Here is a 23,497-nt window from a genome sequence, read left to right as displayed (position 1 = left end):
TCTCTCAAGACCCAAAAAACGTGGAATTACAAAACGCGATCCTTCTTCGAGCTCTTTGAGAAATTAGCACGGTGTTGGATGCGATTATTATTACTATTCTGCACATCTTACAGTCATTAAATTATATATGTGTCTAAATTTTATAAAAATTTAACAGCGTTTTTCTATATGTACATATGACAATGTAAAACTATAATGGTTTCAGGATGCAAAAGGTTTAGAAAGCTCAGTAATGTGCAACAGATCCAATGAACCAATGGTGTTAACTGGTAATTCACTATACAGTAAGCGAAATGGTAATGGTGATTTTCATATATGGACTTTGCTAAAATATGTGACAAGAATAATCAAACAGGAAACACTTTTCATTATATCATCTACTAGGTTGCAAAATATTATTCTGTGGAAACTAAGGCTGACTGCATGGCAACATAATGTGTCTGTTGTTATTCAAGTACAGCTGTGAATACTACCAGCACATACTGTCTATACTTTGAATTCCATGCCTAAACAGGATTTTTTTTGGAGCAACATGTGTGACACACCACACATTCTAATTTATAAATAGTTGTTGTTACAGATGAAGTTTGAATAAACATTAAGTTAAATTCTCATAATTTAAAATCACATTTTTTGTCAAACCAACTGGAAACCGCACAAGTGACATGTACGTCGTTTGTGCCAAGTATGTTTTAGGAGTAGGGGAATATGTAGCTAATAAACCTTTTCAAGGATGGGGTTCGGGTTAACGTGTAGACAGTACTGTACAGTATATCCTTGAAGGCCACTATTGCCATGGCTGTGTAGTCAGTATTATACCTCTTACTCTGTTAGGGCTGATGCGTGGTGTCAGTAAATCCTTAGTGGGTGTGGGGTCAGTCACTCAGTATAGCCTTTCAGCTAATAATGATACCCTTTGATTAAGTAATCATGGCTTCAGTAGTTCCTCAAATTGCTCCTTCCGTGTCCTGAAGATTTTCAGCAAAAGTTGTCACTACATTTGACAGTGACCGACAATGAGCGATAACGCCAACACAGAACCCGCTGAGGAGAGGAAGAAAGCTCTCTATCGCTTTACAAGGAAAGTGACTTCAGTGTGGCGAACTGACATCTGACATTGGCCAATGAAATTCACAGATGTCATCTGACAGTGAGGAGGTGTTGCTATTGGCTTACAGTAAAAGTGACTTGATTGGATTAGAGGAAAAGATGTGACTGACAGTGGATAGGGCCAATGAAATTCCCAGATGTCATCTGACAGTGAGGAGGTGTTGCTATTGCCTTATAGTAAAAGTGACTTGATTGGATTAGAGGAAAAGCTGTGACTGACAGTGGCCAATGAAATTCCCAGATGTCATCTGACAGTGAGGAGGTGTTGCTATTTGTTTACAGTAAAAGTGGCTTGATTGGATTAGAGGAAAAGCTGTGACTAACAGTGGCCAATGGAATTCCCAGATGTCAGCTGACTGTGAGGAGGTCTTGCTATTGGGTCACAGTAAAAGGGACTTCATTGAGTTTGAAGAAAGAAACTCAAAACATTCAACCTGAATAAAAATAAGTGCACCGTGACAGAGATGTAACTGAACAAAAGCAGTTATTTATTTTTTTTTTATTTAAATTAACTGGTGTAAAACAAAAACGTTGCGTTGCACTGAAGTACTCTGAAAACAGAATAGTTTTTCTTCAGTGCAAGTGAAGTCCAGAAATTCAAAGGGACTTTCAGGCTGCAGTGACTGAGTGAAGCCGCATGGCTTTCATGATGATGAAGAAGAAGTACAAGTTTTGGGTGGATTTCGGGCTGGAGGAGCTCTCCTCCGTGCCCATTGTGAACGGGGTCCTCTTCTGTAAAGTGCGTCTGCTTGACGGCGGCTTCTCTCAGGAGTCCTCTCGGTAAGGACCCAAGTTCCTCACACACTTGGACTCTAGTGAGTCAGAGTGAACTGACTCTCAAGAAAGTCTGTTTAAACATTAGCTAGGTGTTCGGAACTGAACCTCTTCTTTTGAAACTAATCACACTGACTTGACTAAGCTGCAAAAGGTAGTGACCTGCTGCTCCATTATTTTCCCTTGACAAATCAATGGTAACCGTGTTGTTCGTGTGCTGCCGTAGCTCCTGTTGCCATGGTGATCGCACAACACTAAATAAGTGTTTAAAACGGGAGCTACGAGTAGTGCCCTGCCCTGGATGTTTTCTTGCAATTGCTGGTTGGAATTCCACTTCTGCTGTAGTGCCTTTGCCAGTTTAGAATAGATACCCTGCTTTATAAATCGGTAGATCACTGTGAAGTTGATTATTAACACTGTAACGCTGTAAATGATTGTGATATTGTCAGCCACCTTGGAAGAAAGTCGCCAGATAATAACCAATGTAAATAAAATGTATCACTATTGTCTTGATAGTTTGAACGTTTGCAGTACCGTATTTCGCCGCTAGATGGCATTACCGTCATAAATGTAATACTAAGCGCATAAATTCTTTGTCTCGCTTGACTGCTGTGAACGTTAATCTGTGCATTATTAGTAGTAACTATAAATAGTTATAATGATCGGTGGGCAAACGGTATATAAAGCCACACTCAGACAGAGTGACAGAACGAACTCTCAAATGGGGGTATTCTTTGAGGATAATTACATAATTGACATGATAAGCGGTTCACTAATGTGATGAACGAACAGTAAGTTGCTGCTATCATTTTTATTTATTATGTAGTCCACATGGTTTCCGAAGTGTATTTGCGGAGAACGTTGTGCCTGTTAATCAAAGACAGCTATGAATCCGGAATAGGACCTCTAGTCCAGAGAGGAAACCATTGATTGTACCACGTAAATGCGCATAACTAAGTTGTATTTCGAAACAAGTATGCAGTTTCACAGTTTGCATTCCATAACTAAGCATTTTACTCCAATCTAGTGTAACTATTCGTTTATAAATTATATTTATTGTCCGTACAGAAAGGTACTGCCTAAACAGTATTTTTTATTACATCCTCACTGTTTGTCGTAATTTTTTCATATTGATAAGGCACCTTAAGGCATTCTACTGTTTGTACAGGCTGTCTGAAGTTGTAGCGCGCCGCTGTGCGAAAGGTCGGACAACTCAGCACTGTTTCGACAGTCCGCCTCAACGTCTGCGAGAGAAGGCGTCTTTTAAAAACACACTCAGCGTTCCGCACTCCGATTGGTTCAGACCTCTCTTACGTAGGCGTCCGACCTATCAGAAGAGAATGCGTTGGAAGCCCGTTGAATAAAACACAAGATAACGCTACAGAAAGGGTTCCTGCTCTGTTCGTCAATCCGGTGCTGGCGTTAACAGGTCATGGGGGATGTACTGTCGCTCCTTCTTGGCGGACTCTGAATCTCGAAGAGCACGTTCCCCGCGCTGTGAAGCTGCATGGCTTTCATGATGATGAAGAAGAAGAAGTTCAAGTTTCGGGTGGATTTCGAGCTGGAGGAGCTTTCCTCCGTGCCCATTGTGAACGGGGTCCTCTTCTGTAAAGTGCGCCTGCTTGACGGCGGCTTCACCGGGGAGTCCTCTCGGTAAGGAGCCCCTTTCTCCTGCTCCCTCTCGCACGAAACGTCCTCCTCCTCGCACGGAAACTCAACACTTTGTTTGGGGACGAACCTCCGCTGTATGACCGCTTGGACCGCGTCCCATACATACACTAACAGTATTACTTCCTCGCCGGTCGGGTAACAAGTCCGTTGAACGTCAACAAGCTGCTGCTGAAGCTCAACTTGTACTCGAGAGAATTAAACAAACTTGCTACCGAGCAACTAAAGGCGACGAGCTGCTCCTTAAGGCTCCGGGATAAAAAGCAGGAGCGACCGTGTCGCTTCTGTCGGCCGGCGGTGGCTGTCAGTCGGTGGGCGCGAGGGAATGAGTTGCGGTTGCCATGGTGACTCACTGCGCGAAAAGTAAGTGCGGTTAGGAGAGTTTGACGCGACTCGGAGCGTTGATGGACTTCATAACGAGTCACCCTTTACACTGTTGTCTAATTTTACTGTACTAATACAGGGACAGGACCTCAATCATGGGGATTCGCACCGGCAACCTTCACCTTGCATGACACCACCTCCTGCCATTAAGCATCATCTGTTGCACACACGGATCTTTTAACCTTTGTCAAAATGTGGCCAGTGCGACCCAGCTGCGCATAGGCTTCTCCATCCCATGTGGGGTTTGGGTAGAACCTGCAAGTTCCCTTCAGGCTCTGTTCCCCCCCCCCCCCTTCTGTCAGTCGCATGACTTGAGAGCTTGTTCAAGCAGTTGGCCGACTTTTACCAGCTTTTGACTGTCCGTCTCTGCTTCTCACTGCAAAGGCAAACATCTAGAAAGCACAAGCAAGACATACTGAGAATGTTTCTTGTGTTAAATCACTGTTGCGCCGAGCTGTTCAGTGGCTCCGTCGAGACAGTGTGGTCAGGCAATTGAGGAACTCGGTGTGTGCGTGCCTTCAGACCAAGACCGGCCATGTGCGTGGCTCTAATAGGCGGACTCCTTTGTCGTGGTGACACGCTTCGCTTGGAGTAGGTATGAATCGGGGAAAGGAACGGCTCCAAGGGGAAGCTGAGGGAGCACATGCTGAGCCCGGGGCGTTTGAGGTGTGTCGGGCGCATAGAAGGTGCGCTGCACCTCTGGAAACGCTTCCATGTGCTGGAGCACAAATGCATTATATGCAGAAAATGTCTTAATCTCAAGGCCTCGCCAAACACGAACCTGCTAAATATGAAATATTATAAAATTTGTCATTGGTTTTGCTGTATTTAGTTGTGTGATTAGTGTGGAGTGGACCTAAAGTCACTTTAGACTAAGCCAGCATGGGCTTGAAAGGCTCCCATCAGTCGCTACTTTATTTCTGTGAAGTGTCAGGGGACTTTGATTGACTCAAAGCAGCAGCTCTACCCAGCTGAGCTTCAGTCTTTGACACTGACCTTTACTTTGTTCCTGCACCATTTTTCATAAATGCAGCGTCTGCACGAGCCTGATGTCAGAGTTGTCCGCAAGCTGCCACGTGCAGCGTATAGTAACGTTTACATGCTTGCACGGACAGACGTGGTAGGAATGATGTAACGTGATTAACAGCTGCCGTGATACATTGTTTAACTGGTCTCGGTTTCATCAAACCTCTTAGTTGTTTAATACTCACTGAAGGGGTCAGTGAGTGTGTTGGTCCTGAGATAAGTACTGGCTCTACTTTAGTTGACATCACTTTGACCCGCAGAACTGGATTGCTCTGTTGAGTATATTAGATCAGATCCTTCTTCACCGTTGCTTTTGACTTGATCTGGATCATTCGAAGCATCTCTTAAATTCCAGGTATCCTTCATGTCAACGTAAAAGTGTCTTGTACATAGTAACCAACAGACAGTTTTATTAGACTTCTAGTTGGCAAACTGGTGCTATATCTGAAGGGTCATGTGACCTTATTGTCACAAGATGCTTTTCCAGTTAGTTCCCCCCCATCTGTAGTTTTATCTTAGCACAATGGATTTTGGCAGCATATTCTGTTAATAGCCCTGCTCTGTCCTCTTCTTGTCGAATCACGTATTCGGTCAAGCTGCTGTCAGACAGCGTGTCAGAATGGAAAACTTGTTTTGAATTCTGCTTTGGTTGGTTTTTCAGTCTACGTCGTGACTGACCTTTGGCAGCGTAGTGACCCTGCTCCGTTTGCTTTCAAGCTCCGAGGTGCTCGCAGCGCGTGACAGCCCTGGCGGCGTGCTGCGTCTGGGATGCACACGAGACGACCGACCTCCAGGCATACATTGTGGACCCACCAAGCCAGTCATTGTGCCTGGTCTAAATATAGTGGCGCGGGAAATAAGATTCCGGCTCTCGGCTCAGAATGGCTTGTTGGAGTTCTTTGGATTTTGTCCAAGGAGAATGACACCACATGATGCAGGTGCAAACTCGTGAGGTGCAATTACATTTCTACACTAATTTTATGAATTTATACTCCAGAATAACTGGTTATTTGTTGTATAATTTGCTTATGCTGTTTTCCCCGCTTGGGGGGCATGGTGGCGCAGTGGGTTGGACTGGGTCCTGCTCTCCGGTGGGTCTGGGGTTCGAGTCCCGCTTGGGGTGCCTTGCGACAGACTGGCGTCCTGTCATGGGTGTGCCCCCCCAGCCTTACGCCCTGTGTTCCCGGGTTAGGCTCCAGCTTCCCGCGATTCCGAATGGGATAAGCGGTTCAGACAATGTGTGTGTGTGTGTGTGTGTGTGTGTTTTCCCCACGGTGAAAAAACAAAACACATGGTCTAACATTTAACCACTTTTGTAAAGCTAGATTTTAATTGAATTAAGTTAGGTTAAGTGGTTCATTAAATAGGTCATTTTCTTCTGGGATTTGATCTTACAACCTTCTCATTAGATACGATGCTTTGTGCGGTCAGCTAAACCAGCTGAGCTGCATGTTTATTTAATCCTTTTGGTTATACATTTACTGTATTTTTGGAACTGTGAAGAAAATAATGGAAGTAGAGCTGTATCGCATTTGTCTTTTTTGACATTGGAAGCTTCTTGGGAATAAGAAACAAGACTAAATGTCTCTCATTCAACCTCTTCAGTGTGGGAAAAGTGGTATACTATGTTGTTAAGAATGCACCTAAACCAGAGCTGAGGAACCCTGGTCCACATGTGCTGTAGGGTCGCTGGCCTCAGCTTCAGCTTGGCATCTGCTGAGATTTTAATGAAATAAATTCTTTATATCACATTAAACACAGTGCTTTAGTTAAGGGCTCCCTGTGGTTCCTTGGTCCTGTTGAACTGAAGTGGTCTATAAATAAGTCTTATTACAATTATAGTGGAAATAATAACATGAACTGTAACGTATTACTAAAATTTTTTTCTACTATCATGATATTTTTTAATGGCGGTTTAATATTAATTTAATCTTATCTGTCACTCTACAGATAAGCAACACAAACTTGTGCTACATGTTCAAACAGCTACATATGGACAACTTTCAAAAACAAATTCAGACTTTCTGTGTTTACCGAATGCCGTTTCCAATATATATGGTGAGGTCTTCAGTTAAAGCTGTTAAACATTAATGCAGCACAAACTAAACGTGGAAATAAAACTTGGCGCTCTCTGACTCGCGAGAGATCAAGGCAGAACTAGAAAAAAGAAGTAAACTTTTATTATTTTTATACTGAAAGGCTATAATGCCGGTCACACTCTTTTAAAGGACCCGTGCATGCAGTTTTGTTTGACTTGTGGTTTTTTTAACAAACCAGCTTTATGGTGCTGAAATCATTTCCATTCTTGTGAACTGTATGATGAAAACCTTGAACCGCCGTCGCTGATGAGTCAGATCTGGAAAAGTGGTTTTCATGCTTGCTTTCCTGTCGATTTAGCGGTTCACATTCAGAAAGTATAAAAAACATTCCATGGCAACTGTATGCATGGAGAGGAAAGAAACACAAACATAATACATGATCCATATGCTGTTGCTGATCTGACATCATAGTAATGATGCCCTTAGCAATCAGTAAACATGAAAACCATTTTTGACCATTGCATGAGACACATGATACTTAGGTTTGGAAATGTGCAGTAATGGCAGCAATTTGGTTGCAACATGCGTCAAGTTATTGAGGTTTAAAAAATCATTGCATTGAGCAAGACATGAGAACTTGACCCAGACTTGTTTAACTGATGATGAATGGTTTTCTCTATACGCTAACGTTTTCCCTGTCCGCACCTCCCTAAACGTCTATGTCTTCATAGGATGTTCTCTGGGACATCTCAGCTGTGCGTGTGTGCGTGCGTGTGTGCGTGCGTGTGTGTGTGTGTTGTTCTTCTTTCTTTTTTTAAAAAAAAATTTAAAATGTTCCAGGGACTGTGATACATTTATTCTGGGAATAGCACAAGATACAATCTTACTGGAATGGTGTTCTCTCAGCTACTTAAGTGTTGAGTGTAAGAATTGTGATTTCACAAATATTTTGATCTGCCCCCATATTCCTGTTTCTGATTGATTAATATATTGTAAGAGCTGGTTACTCTTATATATTTGGCAAGGAAATGTGTTTTATTAAGGCCCACACCAGAAGGTCACTCTGCAAATATGTAGCTGACACACGTGTCTTAACTTCTGCTTGAGAAGTTAACGTTTGACCAGCGTTCAAAACCTGATGAATTTTGGAGTATCTGTTGGCCCATTTGGAGTTTTTTAGTGGTACAAGACCAACCCTGCTAAATACTCCAACCTTCAGTCCCTGTGTATTATATTCTATACAATATAATATTATATATTATGTGCATGCAGTTTTGTTTGTTGCTGTGGCCCAGTTTTGTTCTGTTGTTAATCAGTTTTAAAAAAAAAAAAAAAAAAAGGTTTTTGTGGTCTTCCTTGTGAAGCCTCACATGTTGTCACATGAAATTCAGGTCTTTCCACAAACCATGGGACTGGTAGGAGCTCTTGTTGATCTTCTGGGCTGTTGAACTGCTGGCGGTTTGAAATGGAAGAGTAGTGATGGGAAGGGCCGCTGGTGTACTGTTTGTGACACGTTTACAGAAGTACTTGAATTTAGATGGGTGTACTGAGAAGTCATGTTAACGGTACCGTTTGTATTTTGTCCCAGATGAACTTGATTGCGAATTGAGCCATTATTTCATCACAGAAGCTTGCCTGAAATTGGAATTTTTGTTTCCATGAGTAATTTCATTTTGGCATTGTTTTTAATGCAGGTCGACTTTCTTGTAGAGCGGTGATTCACCTCCCCTGGGTAGATTTCCAGGCTTTCTCCGTGTTTTTTTTTTTTTTTTTTTCTTTTTCCCTCCCCTCCTCTCTCCAAGTTCAAATTACGTGCACTCATCAGATCTGCTTCTTAGTCAGAGATATGTGACACTCTGCCCAGACTCCAGGGCAGACCTGGGATCCATTGCTTGTACCAGGTGACTGGATGTCTCACAGCTGGTCTTCACAGTGATGTAAACTTGTACCAGAGTGTGACCAGTCCTTGAAGGACTGGAGTCCAGGAAATGTCATTTGGAAGCATCATCAGCCCTGTGCCTACGCTAAAATCTGCTTTCATTTCAAACAGATTGCCCGCTGATTTATGTGTCGGCGATGTACGTCCGAGTAGCGTGTCACTGACTGTCAGCCTTGAGTGATTCAGGAACTGGGGGGTTTGAAGTCGAGCGCATGTTCTAAAATCCTGGTGAAGGACAGTTGTTGGGGTAGTCGCTCTGGCAACAGCAGCATTTCTACCATCGGCGGGTGATTGCAGTGTTTTCACCTTCACCCACGCTCTGTGATTAAGATCATTAGTGGTGACACCATAGTGCGCTCTGTGCTAGTGGTTTTGTTTCATTGGAGCAGCTTCTCTTAGATGGATATCACTACAAAGTGTTATTTAATGCACTTTATTTTAAGACGTTCTAATTCTGAGAAGAAACTGGTGTTTAATTTGATGTCACGAGCTGAAGAGTGGGTGTTTTCACTCAGTTACATTCCAGCATTTCAACACTCTGGTTAATACTCACTCGTAGGATATTTCACTTCCTGTGTTACGTGGACTGGAATGAAAACATGTGGCCTTTCGCTTTCCACTGCCTGTCCATGCGTTGGGAAAGCTGAAGTGGGACAAATGCCATAAAATGGGCAGTCCTCTTTTTTTTTTTTTTTTTTTTTTTTTTCCTCCCCCAGATGAACATCTCTTCTGTTTTACCCAAGGCACAACAATAAGAAAGTGTATCACATGAGGATGCTCTGCAGCACCCCCGTTGCTAGGGAAACCCTTCTATGAAGAGACACAGTGGTCCTGTACGCTGGCTGCCTTGAAATCAGAAGAGCTCTCTCCTTTGTATTCTTGGTTGACCACTACCTGCTGTGCAGATATTGCTCCACTATCTGCTCTGATGCCAGTACTGTGCCGTGTCTTGTATAGCATCATTTCACCTGATGCGGGGTGTCTATAAATACCGATTACAGTATGCAGTAACACCAGTAATCACAAGCAGTTTTGATTAAAAGGAAGAAAAAAATACTTTTTGTATTTCAAACAACTGTTAATTTTGGTATCTGTAGCTGGCTTGAAGCTTGTCTGATTTTGTTGGTGACGAGCACTTTGAAAGTTTTTCCCACCGTCTCCTTGGAAACCGATGGTCTGGCGCTGGTCTGTCTTTCCCTTTTCCACTGGATCCGTTACTAAGAATTTACTCTTCTTCTTTCCATGATCCGTTCTGAACAATTGCTGAACATTTACAGGAGATTGTGTTTCCGCACTGATTTTTCAACGATGGAAGCCATCTTTCATTAGGTTCTGCTCTTGGGTTGCTGGTGGAAAAAGAATAAGACAGTAAGAATAAGTCAATGAAAACAATTCAAATGATGTCACACCCACTGAACGAGTTGACATTGGATAGTCCAAACAGGAGCCAGATAACTGAGATTACAATAAGTGAAACGAATGAACAAGGGCTAATGGAGGTTGAGGACTTGCAGTGAGAGCCGGACTGTAACTGAGAAAAAAGACCACATGGTTGCTCTGGTCTGGCACAGCTCAGATTTGCGAAATTCAAATTCAGTCATAAATTTGAAGAAATACCTTGAAGCCTAAAGTAAGGGTATTAAGTGAAATTCTTCATGAAGCTGAATTCTCCTAATCCAAAGTTTTTATGACTAGTTTAATCAGGGTGATCATTTATGGACACGCTGCTGTCTGAAGCACCCAGTTATCGTGGTAGCGGATGCACGTGGTAGCGGATGCACGTGGTAGCGGATGCACGTGGTAGCGGATGCATGTGGTAGCGTTTCTTTGAAAGGCACTGACTCCCGTGTTGTGCTTCACCCCTTTTTCCAGGGAGATGGTCCAGGCCAACTGTGTGCGATGGAGGAAGAAGTTCTCCTTCCTGTGCAAGATGAGCGCCAACGCCAACACGGGAGTGCTGGACCCGTGCATGTGCAGAGTGTCCGTGAGAAAGGTACGCCTTGCTGCACTCCGTTCCCAGCAGCGAGAGTGCAATGTGCTGGGCTGCTCGTCCTGCCGCTGTCCCAATACACGTTTCTAACATTTTGTTTTTCGCCTTGTAGGAACTGAAGGGTGGAAAGACGTACGCAAAGGTTGTAATCATTTTCTTCTGACCCCGATTGGTTTCACTGCACGCACACAGTTTTTTCGATTAAATTTTTACTGCTGCTGTAACACTTCTGGGTGTAGCTCCGGTCGGAACAGTTGTAAGGGCACCGATAAGCTTTTGTGTACAGCAGGTGATTTGTTTGAGAAGTCATTCTTTTATCAAGGTGTGCCTTGTGCTGTTCATACAGTAAATATTTCGCCCAAGAATGAATAAGACTTCAGAAAGCTGAAATGACACACGAGATTAAAAACTCAAGATTTCTAGGCATTTCTGCGAATTCGAGTATTGTACAGTTCGCAGTGCGAAAAGTACATTTTACAGACAGAGGGCTTGCTTGTTAATTTAATTCCTCCATTGCTATAGCATATTAGTTGTTCACTTTTTCTAAAAGACCATATGAGCATGTGGCACAGTACATCATCTGTGAAACACAAGGAGTGAACAAGTTTCTATTTTGCTGCCTCTCACAGCTGGGCTTTGCTGACCTCAATCTTGCCGAGTTCGCTGGCTCGGGGAACATCACCCGCAGGTGTTTGCTGGAGGGCTACGACACCAAGCACATGCGGCAGGATAACTCCATACTGAAGGTGCGGTAGGAGGGCCTGGGGTGCGTCACCAAGCCAGGCTGTGTGTCGTGGCATGTCGGGGCTGTGTTGAGTATAAACAGCTGGTAACTATGGGACCCGTTTGAGTTCCTGCTTTTAATAGAAACCGATCCTGTGCTTTGCGTTGCATTATTCAGTCGCTTCGCAAACTGGTGTATTGATGTGGCCTGCTTGTTTGATTGCCTTTTTCTCTTGTGTAGGTGATCATCAGCACACACCTGATGTCTGGGGACCCGTGCTTTAAAACGTAAGAAGAGTCCTAATTCGCTGTTTGTGTAGACATTTATAAATGACTTTCTTCTAGTTGTTACTGTGCTGAGTATTAAAGTATTAAATCGGTAGACACGCACACAGACAGACACGCCAGTTGGGTTCTTGTTGCTTTCCTGTGTTTGCGTTCGGTCTGTGACTATGCTCTCCAGAAGAACGCAGTCATCGAAAAAACTGCAGCCCAAATATCAACCACAGATCAAGCGAGACTCACTGAAAGGAAGTCTGTTTGACAGATATATCCTGTCTCAGGTTACCGCAGTAAAGTGCTTATAGAGGCTGCATGTCAACTGGAAATGAGTTCTGAGTTTTTTTTAAAAATGTGCAGCACCTTTGTATCTTAAACTTTTATCTGTACATAATATCTAAATCCACATGTGCTGTGTAATAAGGGGAAAGGTTGTAGTACATTTCCTTTGCTGGGCTGTTGGATAATTCGTTGCCCGTGCACTGCTTTCCAGTTTCCAAATGCCATCCAGCCCTTTGTGACAAAAAGCCCATAAATAAGCAGCATATTTAAGAGTCTGAACTTGTGACATAAACAGCACTATTTCCCAGCTCTGTTCATCTGGTGCCCGTTTCTTTTCCGAACTGCAGTGCATTTTAGTTTTATATTTTGCACTGTTGAAAGGCCTGGCATGGAGGCGATGCAGTATGTTCAGCATTAAGAATGCCTTTTTTGTGTCTCAAGCAGCATTTCTTGTGCTGAAACTTAAAAACTCCAAAAACCTCTATTAAAGACTGGAACCAGTTAGTCACAAAGCGATGTGTTCTTGCTGTATTATATGGGTTCATTGCCACATTCCAGAGAAGCTTCCAAAAATAAAGAAAAAATTAGTATTTGGAATGCGGTCGTGCTTAAGGCACACCCTTCTTTGGCTTAAACACAGTTAAGGACTTTGTGGAGTGTGAGAAAAATGCAGCAAGAGGGAGGACAAAAGCTGACAACCATTGTAGATGTCAGACCTTATTAACACTCCAAAGAGGATGAGGTCTGAGGTGAGTTGAAACGGAGCTACATAGCGCTGGGTTCCCGGAATCGGTGCTTACGAAGTACCAAGTGGAGACGGTGGAAATAAAGCATCCAGCAGAGATAATGTGGGCAGTGATGTTTGGCTGTGTATGGGTTTTTTTTTGGGGGGGGGGGTCGTGATGGAGAGGGTTCTCCCAGAGCCCAAAGTGTGACTCTCCTGAAAGCAAACCCGTGTGCGTTCGGCATGTCCACATTCAGCTGAATCACGTCAGATATCAGGAGCATCAACTCAATCGCAGTAACCAATCGAATGACATTGTGTGTGTGGGTTACTATTTCCTTTTGTCACGAAGGTTATTCAGCTGGTCAAGAAGACGTAATATGTGTAAAATGAGACAAACTGCCCCTTCCTTCTGACAAGGGCTAGTAAGAAGCACCACACATGCAAGACTACAGTTTAAAATTTTAGGACAATGATTGCCTAAACCAGGCTTTAAGTTAATGAAAACCTTTTCCAGCGTTGCTTACTAGGTCTCCGAATACTAACAAGTCCTCAAAAACATAGCAGGCGGTTGGAGGTTGTGAGTATATTTAAAAAAAACGACTGGTTTATGTGAGCAGTGAACTGACAACGTTGTGCTCTCCTGGTGTGGGTGCCACTCTCCCACGCACTGAATCACCCAGCTCTGACTCATAGCAGGAAATCCCGGGCGCTCCTGGAGCGGCTCTGGAGCCGAGTGGGAGGAACTCTGAGCCGCTCCAAGATTGCATGATGCCCACTCCGTCACCTGCTCTGTGGCCCTTGTCCCGTGCTGCCCATGAACCGTGATTTCGCCTTCTGGTTCTGGTTTGTGATGCAGTTTGCGATGCATAAACGGGGAGTGGGTTTGTCCTGTCAAAGTAGAGCCTAAGTCTCGCTGTAGCAGGTAGCATGGTGCTTAGGGACATGGATGTGTAGCACGAATGAGGGAACCTGCTGTAGGAGGCTTGACCCCTGTACGCCGGCTCCTGAATGCACAAACACAATCGGCAACTCTTCGTAATTCCAGTCATTTCAACCACTGTCACAGTCAATAAGAGTTAAATAATTTGTCCCTGAAAACCAATCAAATATTAAAAAACGGGCTAATGAAATTACTTATTTCACTCTGTTTACAGGGAAGAATTACAATTTCTTGCAGCCCCGTCCTAATTCACCCCAAAATCACTTTGATTCCTTATGTCAAGGAAATAGTAAGGTAAAACATTACCGTTTCATGGTTTTTTTTTTTTAAATTCCATCGCCTCCGCAGGGCTTTTTTGAATCACTCGTTTAAGCAAAGCTTACTTATGCTTGTGTCTGGGAAGGTTTTCTGAGCTGTGCGTCGGAAGCTCTTTTTAAAAAAAAAATCATACTCGCATTTATAGTAAAAAAATGGGCTTCTAGTAACAAAAGCTTCCTTAACATTGTACATCTGAGACTTTTTTGTTTACCGTTGAAATAGGCTTGAGAACAGTGAGTTTTCATTTCATTATATTTTATTTTTAACTTATAAATAAGTGGGGGGAAATGCAGTGGAGAGTTTCTCAGTGTCTCTCTCACAGCCGTTTGGCGCAATTATCAAATGCAGCCTCTAATTATTACGCTGGACTGAATGTCACTGGACAAGTCCAGTTTGAACTAATCTGAGCAGTACTGGATCACCGCAACGTAAAAATCGGTAAAAAGCAACATGTTATGAGGACATCCACAGTTTTATACAACAAAAATATAGAAATTACAATTCAACAAGGATTCAAGCATTAATATAAACCGCTACAGATTAATTTTCCTAGCAAAAAAAAGAACTCTTCCCTTGAGTCATGCATAGCAATGCAATGTTTTTAGAAAACATTCAGATAATACAGCTATAATAAATTCTAAAAATATTTTGTCCCTAGCGACATTAAAACTGATTAATTATTGAAACTAAAAACACGTTATTTCCACAAAATTCTACTATCTTGCTGCTGATCACTGACACTCGGACAATAAAAATGGGCTGTAAACAGTGTGAAAGCAAGTTTAATTCAGGCTGTTCTGTTTGGATGCTGTTCGCTGCCATATATTGACTCAAGCAATACAGCTTGCATTTTCTGTGCAACAGACAGACATTTTACATGAGTAAAGAAAATTTAAAAACAAAATGGAAAATATTCATCTTCGGTGTTGAACTGAACCCTTCATAATGAGTGTACTTGCCCTGAACTGCTCCAGTAAAATGTCTTGCTGTCTAAATGGATAATATACTGTAAATTGCTTTACTCGAACGTGTCATCTAAGCACCCTAATAATAATATCCCCTTGTGAAAAATGAGCTGTCATGTGAGTACTGGAGCATAGACCAAGTTCCTGTTTCTTGGACAAGGTTGAGAGATCAAAAGTTTCTTTCATAAAAATGTCACCAAACTGGGAGGGTGTGTGTGTGTGTGTGTGTGTGTGTGTGTGAGCGAAGCACTTTACAGGCCTGCGAACCTGGCCGGCAGCGCTGGGCAGGTTTGTCTTCAAATTTCAGTTCATTTGTTACATTGTCTTCGAATTTGAACCGTGAACCATCAGCACAAGCTGTACCCATTCTAAAGCAATTCTTCAATCGAAAAGGCAAATGTACATTGTACACAGTGACATCACTGCTCTGTCAGGGAAAGGGGGGTGTCACAGAGATTGGTGTATGCAGAGGCTTCCTGTTGGTGCTCTATTAGTCCCGTAGCCCCCAGGAGGTGTGTTTGATGCTCCAGTGACAACAGACTTTGTCTCCCATAGGCCACCATCCACAGCCACATACATTGGGATACCAGGAGAGGTTGAGCCTCTGCTCGAAGACAGGAAGGGTGGGGAAACACCAAAGTCATTTCTAGGTATTTTATAAATTTTTTTTTAATCCATTTTTTGGAAATATGCCATTTGTCCATTTTGGAAGTTGCTTTAAGTCTCATTGTAAAGCTGAAATCTTTAACCCGAAGATCTGAGTTTTGAGTACATCTGTGAGTTAAATTTCATTATACTCATTATTTCCTGTGGACCCCGATGAGCGAATAACATTGGATGAAGTCGTATGTCTGTTGCATAGGTCACTTTTAAGCATAATTTGTTGTCAAAGGTCTGCCCCTTGCAAAGATCTGTGATCTCCGAGGCAGCTTGTGTAAGAGAGTGGGAGTGAATACTGCATGTGTGTGTTACTTGTAGAATTTGGACCTTACTTGGTTCCTGTTTTTCTTGGCATCATGAGATTTCTTAAAGCTTTAACATGACTAGACACATCCATACCACATTGTGTCTTTGCTGTACCTGACAGAGACCCCAGGAAAGAGCGCCTCTGTTCCAGAAGAACTTGGTGTGTGTGGACACTCCAGAACTTCCAGTTATGCCAGTCAACAGTCTAAAGTATCAGGTATGTAGGCTTGTAACTCTGGGTGGAAGTCCAGCTTGCTCAGACCTTAGAGCACAATTACAGGGCTCGGCATTATTTTTTGTGTTTCCTGGTCTAGAGGGCAGGTATGTTTAACATTTTTCCTGTACCATCAAATTTTGAACCTCTTCAAGTTTGGAACATTTCATAGAGTAATGTAGAGGGTTAGAATACTCTTTAATGCACAGCAACTCGACACAAACATCTGTTGTTCACATGTTTACCATTTATTTCATTTTTACATGCAATTCAATTTTAATCTAAAAATAAATTTCACTAAGAAACTAACAAATTAGGTTTACTTAAGAATCACACGTCTGCAACTATGTCTGTCTCTCTCCTAATGTAACGTACGTCGCTTTGGAGAAAAATGTATGCTAAATGAATAAATGTAAATGTAAGAACAAATGTGAATGACTAAGTATAAATTCAAATGAAGGACTAAAATAGAGATTAATTGCAATTATTAAAAGCATTTCTTTAAAAGAAATCTCAAGATAAGAGAGGTGCTGCTTTGTTTTATTTTTGAGAAATTTGGCTAGCTAGAAAAAATGATTTCTAAAGGAAAATTGTAATCAAAGCAAGACAATTAAGAGTACCACATGAGGAAGCACACTTAGAAATTTGTGAACTTCCTAGCAAAGAATTTCAAAATGAAAATGCAGATACATGTTTGTTGAATTTGTTAATATTGTACCTTTTTAAATCTGTCTGGATGATAATCAAAACTATTCCACCATTCAGCTATGCAAATTTAAGCCAACTATCTTGCCCAGACACTCAGACAACCGTTAATGTCTAGCAGCCCTGTTCTATTTTATGCACCGATACAAACTCAAGGACCGCATGGGGGAGGTTCTCAGATACTTATTGATTCTCCATCATCTCTTGCTCCTAACTGCCCTTGCATCTTATATTTGTGCTCAGCCTGCTCTCAAGACACTTGCCTTTTTTTAAAAAAAAGAAAAACTGATGTGATCACCACTGTCTGGAACGGGCTGATGTACTGTAGGTTCGGCTTTGAGTTTCTTATGAATTCAATTGATAATAAGATTGGCGGATACATTTTCCAGTGCTAAATCCCCTGTGCCATGGGCAGCTCCACAGCGCCAGCTTTCAGCCTGCCCCCCCCAGTTACACAGGTTTGATTCTATTATCTCCTGACCCAGGGCTCCCGTTAAACACATTTACGTGCCTGATTGTGAGAAATCATTGGCATTTGCCGGGATGTGAGGTTCGTGCTGTGAAATGTCCAGCTGAACTGACTGAGACAAGTGGCTTTCAATAACTTTAAATCCATTGAGCTTGTAACAGTATTCTCACACCAAGGATAATGCGACCGATGCACTAACTTGGGCTCATTCAAATTGCCCTCTGGGGGAGAGGCATTCCAAGTACCCTACTGCTTTTCGGTGTGTGATGCATGAGCCCCAACAGGGTGTAGCAGAGTATTTTTAGCATAAGTGGGAGTCTTTGGCAGTGCTCACCTTTCAAAAAGATGTGAATAACACGGAAATGTGTGGGAGTTTGATACCCCAGCAAATCTGTAGTCACACCATCATGGTCCAAATGAGGATTTCCCAACTATACCATGGGGGGCTCAACAGGCATACTGGTTTTCATCCCAGCCAGGCTTAGTATTTTATGTTTACATTTATTAATTTAGCAGACACTTTTCTCCAATTTTAAACCAAACTGTATTTAAATTTCAGATATTCGGGGATTCAGACAGACATTCAGTTCTCAATGCACAGTCGGTACTTCCAATATCATAGTTTTTGCCCGCACACATTACACAAGTGGCTGCATACAGAATTAGATAGAATTGGAATACACACAAAAATCACACCTAAAACCAATGGGGAAATCTGGGAAAAACTGTTTTGAAATTTCAATTCAATAGATGATCACAAGAATGAAGAAAAGGAGAGGACCAGAATGAATATGTTCAGCTTTTGTTATGTATCAGCTATAAAGGAGGTTTAAATGTAACTAGTTTTTGTGTGGCTTTGGACAGGGTACAGCACAAGCCATTCTCGCTCCTCCAGCCTGTCGGAACTCACCCACCGTAGGAACACCTCTGTAGGCAGTTCTTCCACCGGCATCGCTAGCATCCCAGAGCCCAGTGAAGATCGGGAGCCACGGGCCTGTCCCCCAGTACCGGAGCACCCTGGAACCCCTGTCAAAGGCCCTGTGTCCAGCGATCGCCTCAACAGGTGACCAGGAACCCTCATCTCTGGCATAGACAAAGCGATGCAGGGTAACGGCTGCAAAAGGGTTCTTGATACCCCAGGGAGTAGAGTCTTGTCAGAAAGGTTTCAAAGACTAACTGCCTTAGTTTGTCCATTGACCTGCTCACAGTCATACAGTTTCTGTCACAGTACCTAAAAAGTACACTGGTTCCTCATGTTACATACATTTGAGTTAAGAATTTTCAAAGATGTGGACATTTTCCAGTTTTTTAATTACATTTTCTTCACTGTTCCTAAATTTAATGAAAATTATATTTACAGAAGGTACCCACAAAATAAATGAAGAGGAATTTGTTGTTTTAAGCATATATTGTGTAGATGATAAAGTTGAAAGTGGCTTGAAGCTGACTAAAGTCAAACATGTTAATGTGATGTCCCAGTGTGCAGTGTTTCAGATAATTCTAGGAGCCTCTGAATGACATAGATTTGCAAGAGTAATTAGATGTTGTCCTCCCAGGCATCCGATGAAGCAGGACTCCATGGAGTCGCAGCTAAAGCGGGTTGATGCCACCAGGGTGGATGCAGACGACATTGTTGAGAAGATCTTGCAGAGCCAGGACTTTACCCACAGCATACTGGACTCGAGTGCTGAAGGTATGGATGCAGGATAGAACACGTATAAGAGGTCCATGAAGCCGAAGGGCCTGTTTTATGTTAAGGCAGATGATGTAAGGCTTGCGGAGGTGCTTGACTGTGTCAAGCGTGGACAAAAGAGCGCTTTGCAGAAATGAAACACCCACTACTGGTTGTGGGAGGACATGCATTCAGAACAGGCTTTGAAAGAAAGATTTCCCCAGTTTTTTCTCTCCCACGTTCAGCTTGGAATTGAAAGCTTGGGATGCTGCAGGCCTTTCAAAGCATGTTCTACTGAATAAACCATGAATAAACCATATAACACTGAATGTGACAAAATGCTTAATGTTCACAACTGGTAATTCATTAATCATTGAAATGAGCAAGAAAATTTTTTTTTAAGTAGAGCTATATTGCACGAGGTGAGTTTGGGATCTTGCCCTCCATATAAACACAAGCCCAAACCCTCTCATATTCCGTCTTCACCTCCCGGGGAGAATTTACCCCACTGCACATGCACAAGGGGTCTAAAACTGATTCTGTAGGTTCTCAATTTTAGTTGTGATGTGGTGGAATGGGCTTCCCGTCCCTCAAAGCTAGTGAATCCCTTTCAGTATTGAAAAAGGGTCTCAACATATGTTTTGTATCTTTCTCTTTCCTCTTCTCCTTGCACCTCCAGAAATTTGCATCACATCTGTCAGTCACCTTTGTATTTCCTAATAGTTCTATATGCAGCTACCGGTGTAACGTGTGCAGGCAAACACTGTGGTATTGGACAAATGTACTGTGCTTTGACCCTCGTGTGTCTGCATCTAAAGCTCTTATGTTGTGAAATGCACTTTGCTCACTCCAAGTTGTACGTGGCTTTGGTTGAAAAGCATCTGCTAAAAGGATAAACGCAAATATGTATGAATTCTGGCATGTCTTTCAGTTGCCTAGTAAACAGCCTTTCCCAGTGGTAAAGATCAGTAACACTACTTTAGTTCTTGAATTTGAGCGTCAGTTTTTGTGACCAGTGTTTCTGTGCTTTGCAGAGGAGGGTCTTCGCCTCTTTGTGGGCCCTGGGGGAAGTACTGCCCTCGGAAGCCATCATACCAGGTGTGTATAGCAAGATTGATTTGACCTCCATGCTGTTGTGGCTGTCAGTGGTCATCACTGCTACTGCACACCATAGCTATCAAAACTGCAGTGTATTGCATGAAGGAAGTGGGACCAAGAAGTTTCAAATCCCTATATTGCATGCTTGCGCTAAGTGCTCAGGCAAGTTAGTTCACCATGCAGTAAAATATTGTATTGTAAAGGATCCATTGCGGGCATGTCTGAGCCGTAAGGTTAATTTAAATACAGCATACACTGTAATATATAGTAATAAAAGGTAATGTCCTGCAAATGATACTAATTTAGAGTTGTCTCATGGAGTATTTTGGTCCTTTGTTTCAGGGTTGATGCGGGCGCATATGAACAGGTGGTGATAAAGCGTTAGCTCGCCGAGAAGGACTGTGTGAGGGCTGACAAACCAAAGTTTAACAGGATGAGGGTGGGGTGTGTGGATGTGCAAGTGCGAGTGCGTGTGCTCGTATGAGTGTGTGTGGTGTGGTGCGGGAGCCGCAGTACCTGGGTTCCTTCCCTCGGTGCTTCAGTTCTACCTGCAATGGAAGTTGCAGATCCCCATCCTCTCTTCAAGAAATGGCGCCCCCTGCAGCCAGAACGTCCCTGTTGAACTGAAGTCTGAGGGCGCAGTGGATCGTTAACAACGCTGCTTTGCACCCCGGTGACATTGCAGACATCAGACTCCCTCTAAGCTCCCCGGAAACAGGAGCTGACAATTGTTCGCAGACCCTACCTTTATTTTAGTTTTGTTCATAAAAACAGTTTTAGCTAATCGGTAGTCTGGAAGACTTGGTGTAGTACCTTCTTTTGTTGTCGTCCATAAATATGCTGCTAAGCAGTGTTCATTCAGGAGAATGTCACGGACTGGTTTACTCAGTAATGTGCTGCGCAATTGATGGCATCGAACGTTTTTGTGGTAATGACATGAAACTGCAAACTCAGGAAAATGAAGAGATGAGATCTTATCAGACTATTCCAGTAATGTTCTTTTAATAGCAGAATTGGACCTGTGTCTTTCTCACTGAAGGGACAAACTGATAAGATTGCCAACTATATGGTAAAATACACTATAATGGCACATTATAGGTTTTCCTAGCCTGAAGTTTATTGCAATGAAAAAAATCTGTCAATGCCAGAGTAAGTTGATGGGCAGAAAATTTCCATTGGCACAATGTCATCTACAAAGTTTTGAAATTAGTGCTATTCAGAGTATTCTTACTATGCCAGTGTGCTTGCAAGATTCAAATACACCAATGTTTCTTTTTTACATTTTCTCAGCAAAAACACCATCGCTTGGAATGAACAAATGCTTCTTGTCAGTATTCACAGTTTTTTAAAGTTTATATTACTCTGAAGAAATGTGTTTAAGAAAAGGAGGGTGAAAAGAGTTCTGATATTCCGTTTGCCATCACAGGAAGGAAAGCTACTCAAATATTTTATTTCTTGAGCTCTGTACGTTTAACCTATAACTGTAAAAATGAATGCACTGGCTTCTCTCATCACATTGGAGGTTTGAATTTTCAAAGATTCAAACTTTTTTCCTCAGATTTTTATTTGCATCTTCTTAACTTGTTCTCTTTCTAAAATTCCAGTGTGTTGTTCAGCGAAATCAAGCTTTTCCACTGACGGCTGTTAGTTTGCAATGAAACAATATAAGTTGAAGACATTACCATATACCACAACTCTGTTCAAGGTAGTTTTTATACCCTGATAATGAATTACAAGCTTATGTCTATGAATTAAGATGTGTGTAAGCGTAGGGATTCTGTGGATTGTGTTGGTTGACAAATCGCTTTATGGAATTAAAGGTCCAGTTAACTCACGAGTGGACTTGGATTGTAGGGTATCCTAAGACAGATCTCATGTGTTAACTGCCACTACTTCACTGCACAGTCTCCTGCTGCTAAAGGGAATCATTTTCTTCTTTGAACATGGCTTCCGCTGCCAAACCATCATACAGCCTTTCAGCAACTCTTTAGCACAGTAGTGCTGATGTTTGGTTGATGTCGCCCAGACGTGTTTTAGGAGACGTTCGATTTTCTTTTACATTCCGATTAGCAAATCCAGCATCTGTCGATATCCAAATAAAGTAAAAGGTAACAAACGGTTGAGCTACCAGTCCTGCAGGAAACGTCTGTAGCTGTAATTAATTTACCTCAACAAAGCGTTGCCTGTGTTCTGTGTGCCTTGCAGTGCAAGTGCAAGATGTATGCCACTACTTGTTAACAATATCTGCCAAATTATAATAAAGTGACCCTTTTTTCCATCTCCCCTAAATATGCCAATTTAACTTCCACCGCGCCGGATAATTTCAGTGTGCCCCCTTCTGGTACTTGACAAGACATTCATAATAGATTTCTTTGGCGAGTTGAAGTGTTTGTGTCCTGTACCTGTCTGTACAGCAGTGCTCGGTGTCTTATTAAATATCAGAAACGTACGCCGTACGGTACTCGGCCAATTTCATGTGAAAAAGGACAGATACATATGTACGATGCAATATCAATAAAAAAAGTCTTTAAGAAGGAAGCGTATGCCTGTTAATTGTGTTGTTGGGCTCAATAATTATTTTGAGAACTGTTTTTACACATCGACAACTAGTGAGGGCTTGGAAAGATTAAATGACCACCCCTCCACTTTAATGTCTTGCACCAGTAATCTTTCCGGAGCAGAGGTGGTTCCTCTCTTGCACAACCTGCCAGTCAGTAAGAAGCAAAGCTTGTCTCTCCCTTTTAAGCGTTAAACTGTCTTATGCATCCGCATGTAAAACGGACACCTTTTTTTCTTTTGTTCATGATTCAACTTTAGAAAAGACCCTGACGCAGAATTATCTATTTCTAAGCAGTGACATTCAGCGGAGCTAATAATAGATAATACTTTGCCATAAATGAGAGCAATGAACGTACCACTTTTTTGTGTTAACTGAGCTCAGACTTCAAGTGCACCGCCTGTACAGTACATGAGAAATGAGTTTCCACGTTTCTGGTCCTGTTTTAAAGTCAATGTTTATACAGATTAGAAAAAAATGTTATTTCTTGGCCGCGGGCAAACAAAGGACTTAATGGAGAAAATGTTATCATAAAAAATATTCAATGTATGCAATTTTAACTGGACAAGCGGGCTGTGGAAAGTGGAAATATGTACGCGTACACAACGTGTACATTTTAACCAATAAAAGAAGAAACGTTTTCTGACAATTT

General features: G+C 42.3%; 1 protein-coding gene across 2 annotated transcripts; it reads left to right on the top strand.

Annotated features, from left to right (window-relative positions):
* The first annotated feature begins 1,543 nt into the window (after positions 1-1,543).
* On the top strand, positions 1,544-22,733 carry LOC108935296 (protein FAM102B-like). 2 transcript variants are annotated; one of them, XM_018753803.2, is made up of 11 exons: positions 1,544-1,890; positions 10,813-10,933; positions 11,043-11,072; positions 11,560-11,676; positions 11,895-11,941; positions 15,720-15,814; positions 16,252-16,347; positions 18,383-18,581; positions 19,075-19,211; positions 20,225-20,288; positions 20,631-22,733. In XM_018753803.2, exons 1-11 carry the CDS (start codon positions 1,748-1,750, stop codon positions 20,671-20,673), a joined length of 1,092 nt encoding a protein of 363 aa, XP_018609319.1. In that variant the 5' UTR covers positions 1,544-1,747; the 3' UTR covers positions 20,674-22,733. The 2 variants fall into 2 exon arrangements, with proteins under 2 accessions (XP_018609319.1, XP_018609318.1); XM_018753802.2 differs by lacking the exon at positions 1,544-1,890 and adding an exon at positions 3,249-3,537.
* The last annotated feature ends 764 nt before the right edge of the window (positions 22,734-23,497 follow it).

This window comes from Scleropages formosus, chromosome 3 (assembly GCF_900964775.1).
Source record: "Scleropages formosus chromosome 3, fSclFor1.1, whole genome shotgun sequence".
NCBI classification, from domain to species: Eukaryota; Metazoa; Chordata; class Actinopteri; order Osteoglossiformes; family Osteoglossidae; genus Scleropages; species Scleropages formosus.
The sequence above is the reverse complement of the archived record's forward strand: the minus strand, read 5'-3'. Positions and strand labels throughout refer to the sequence as shown.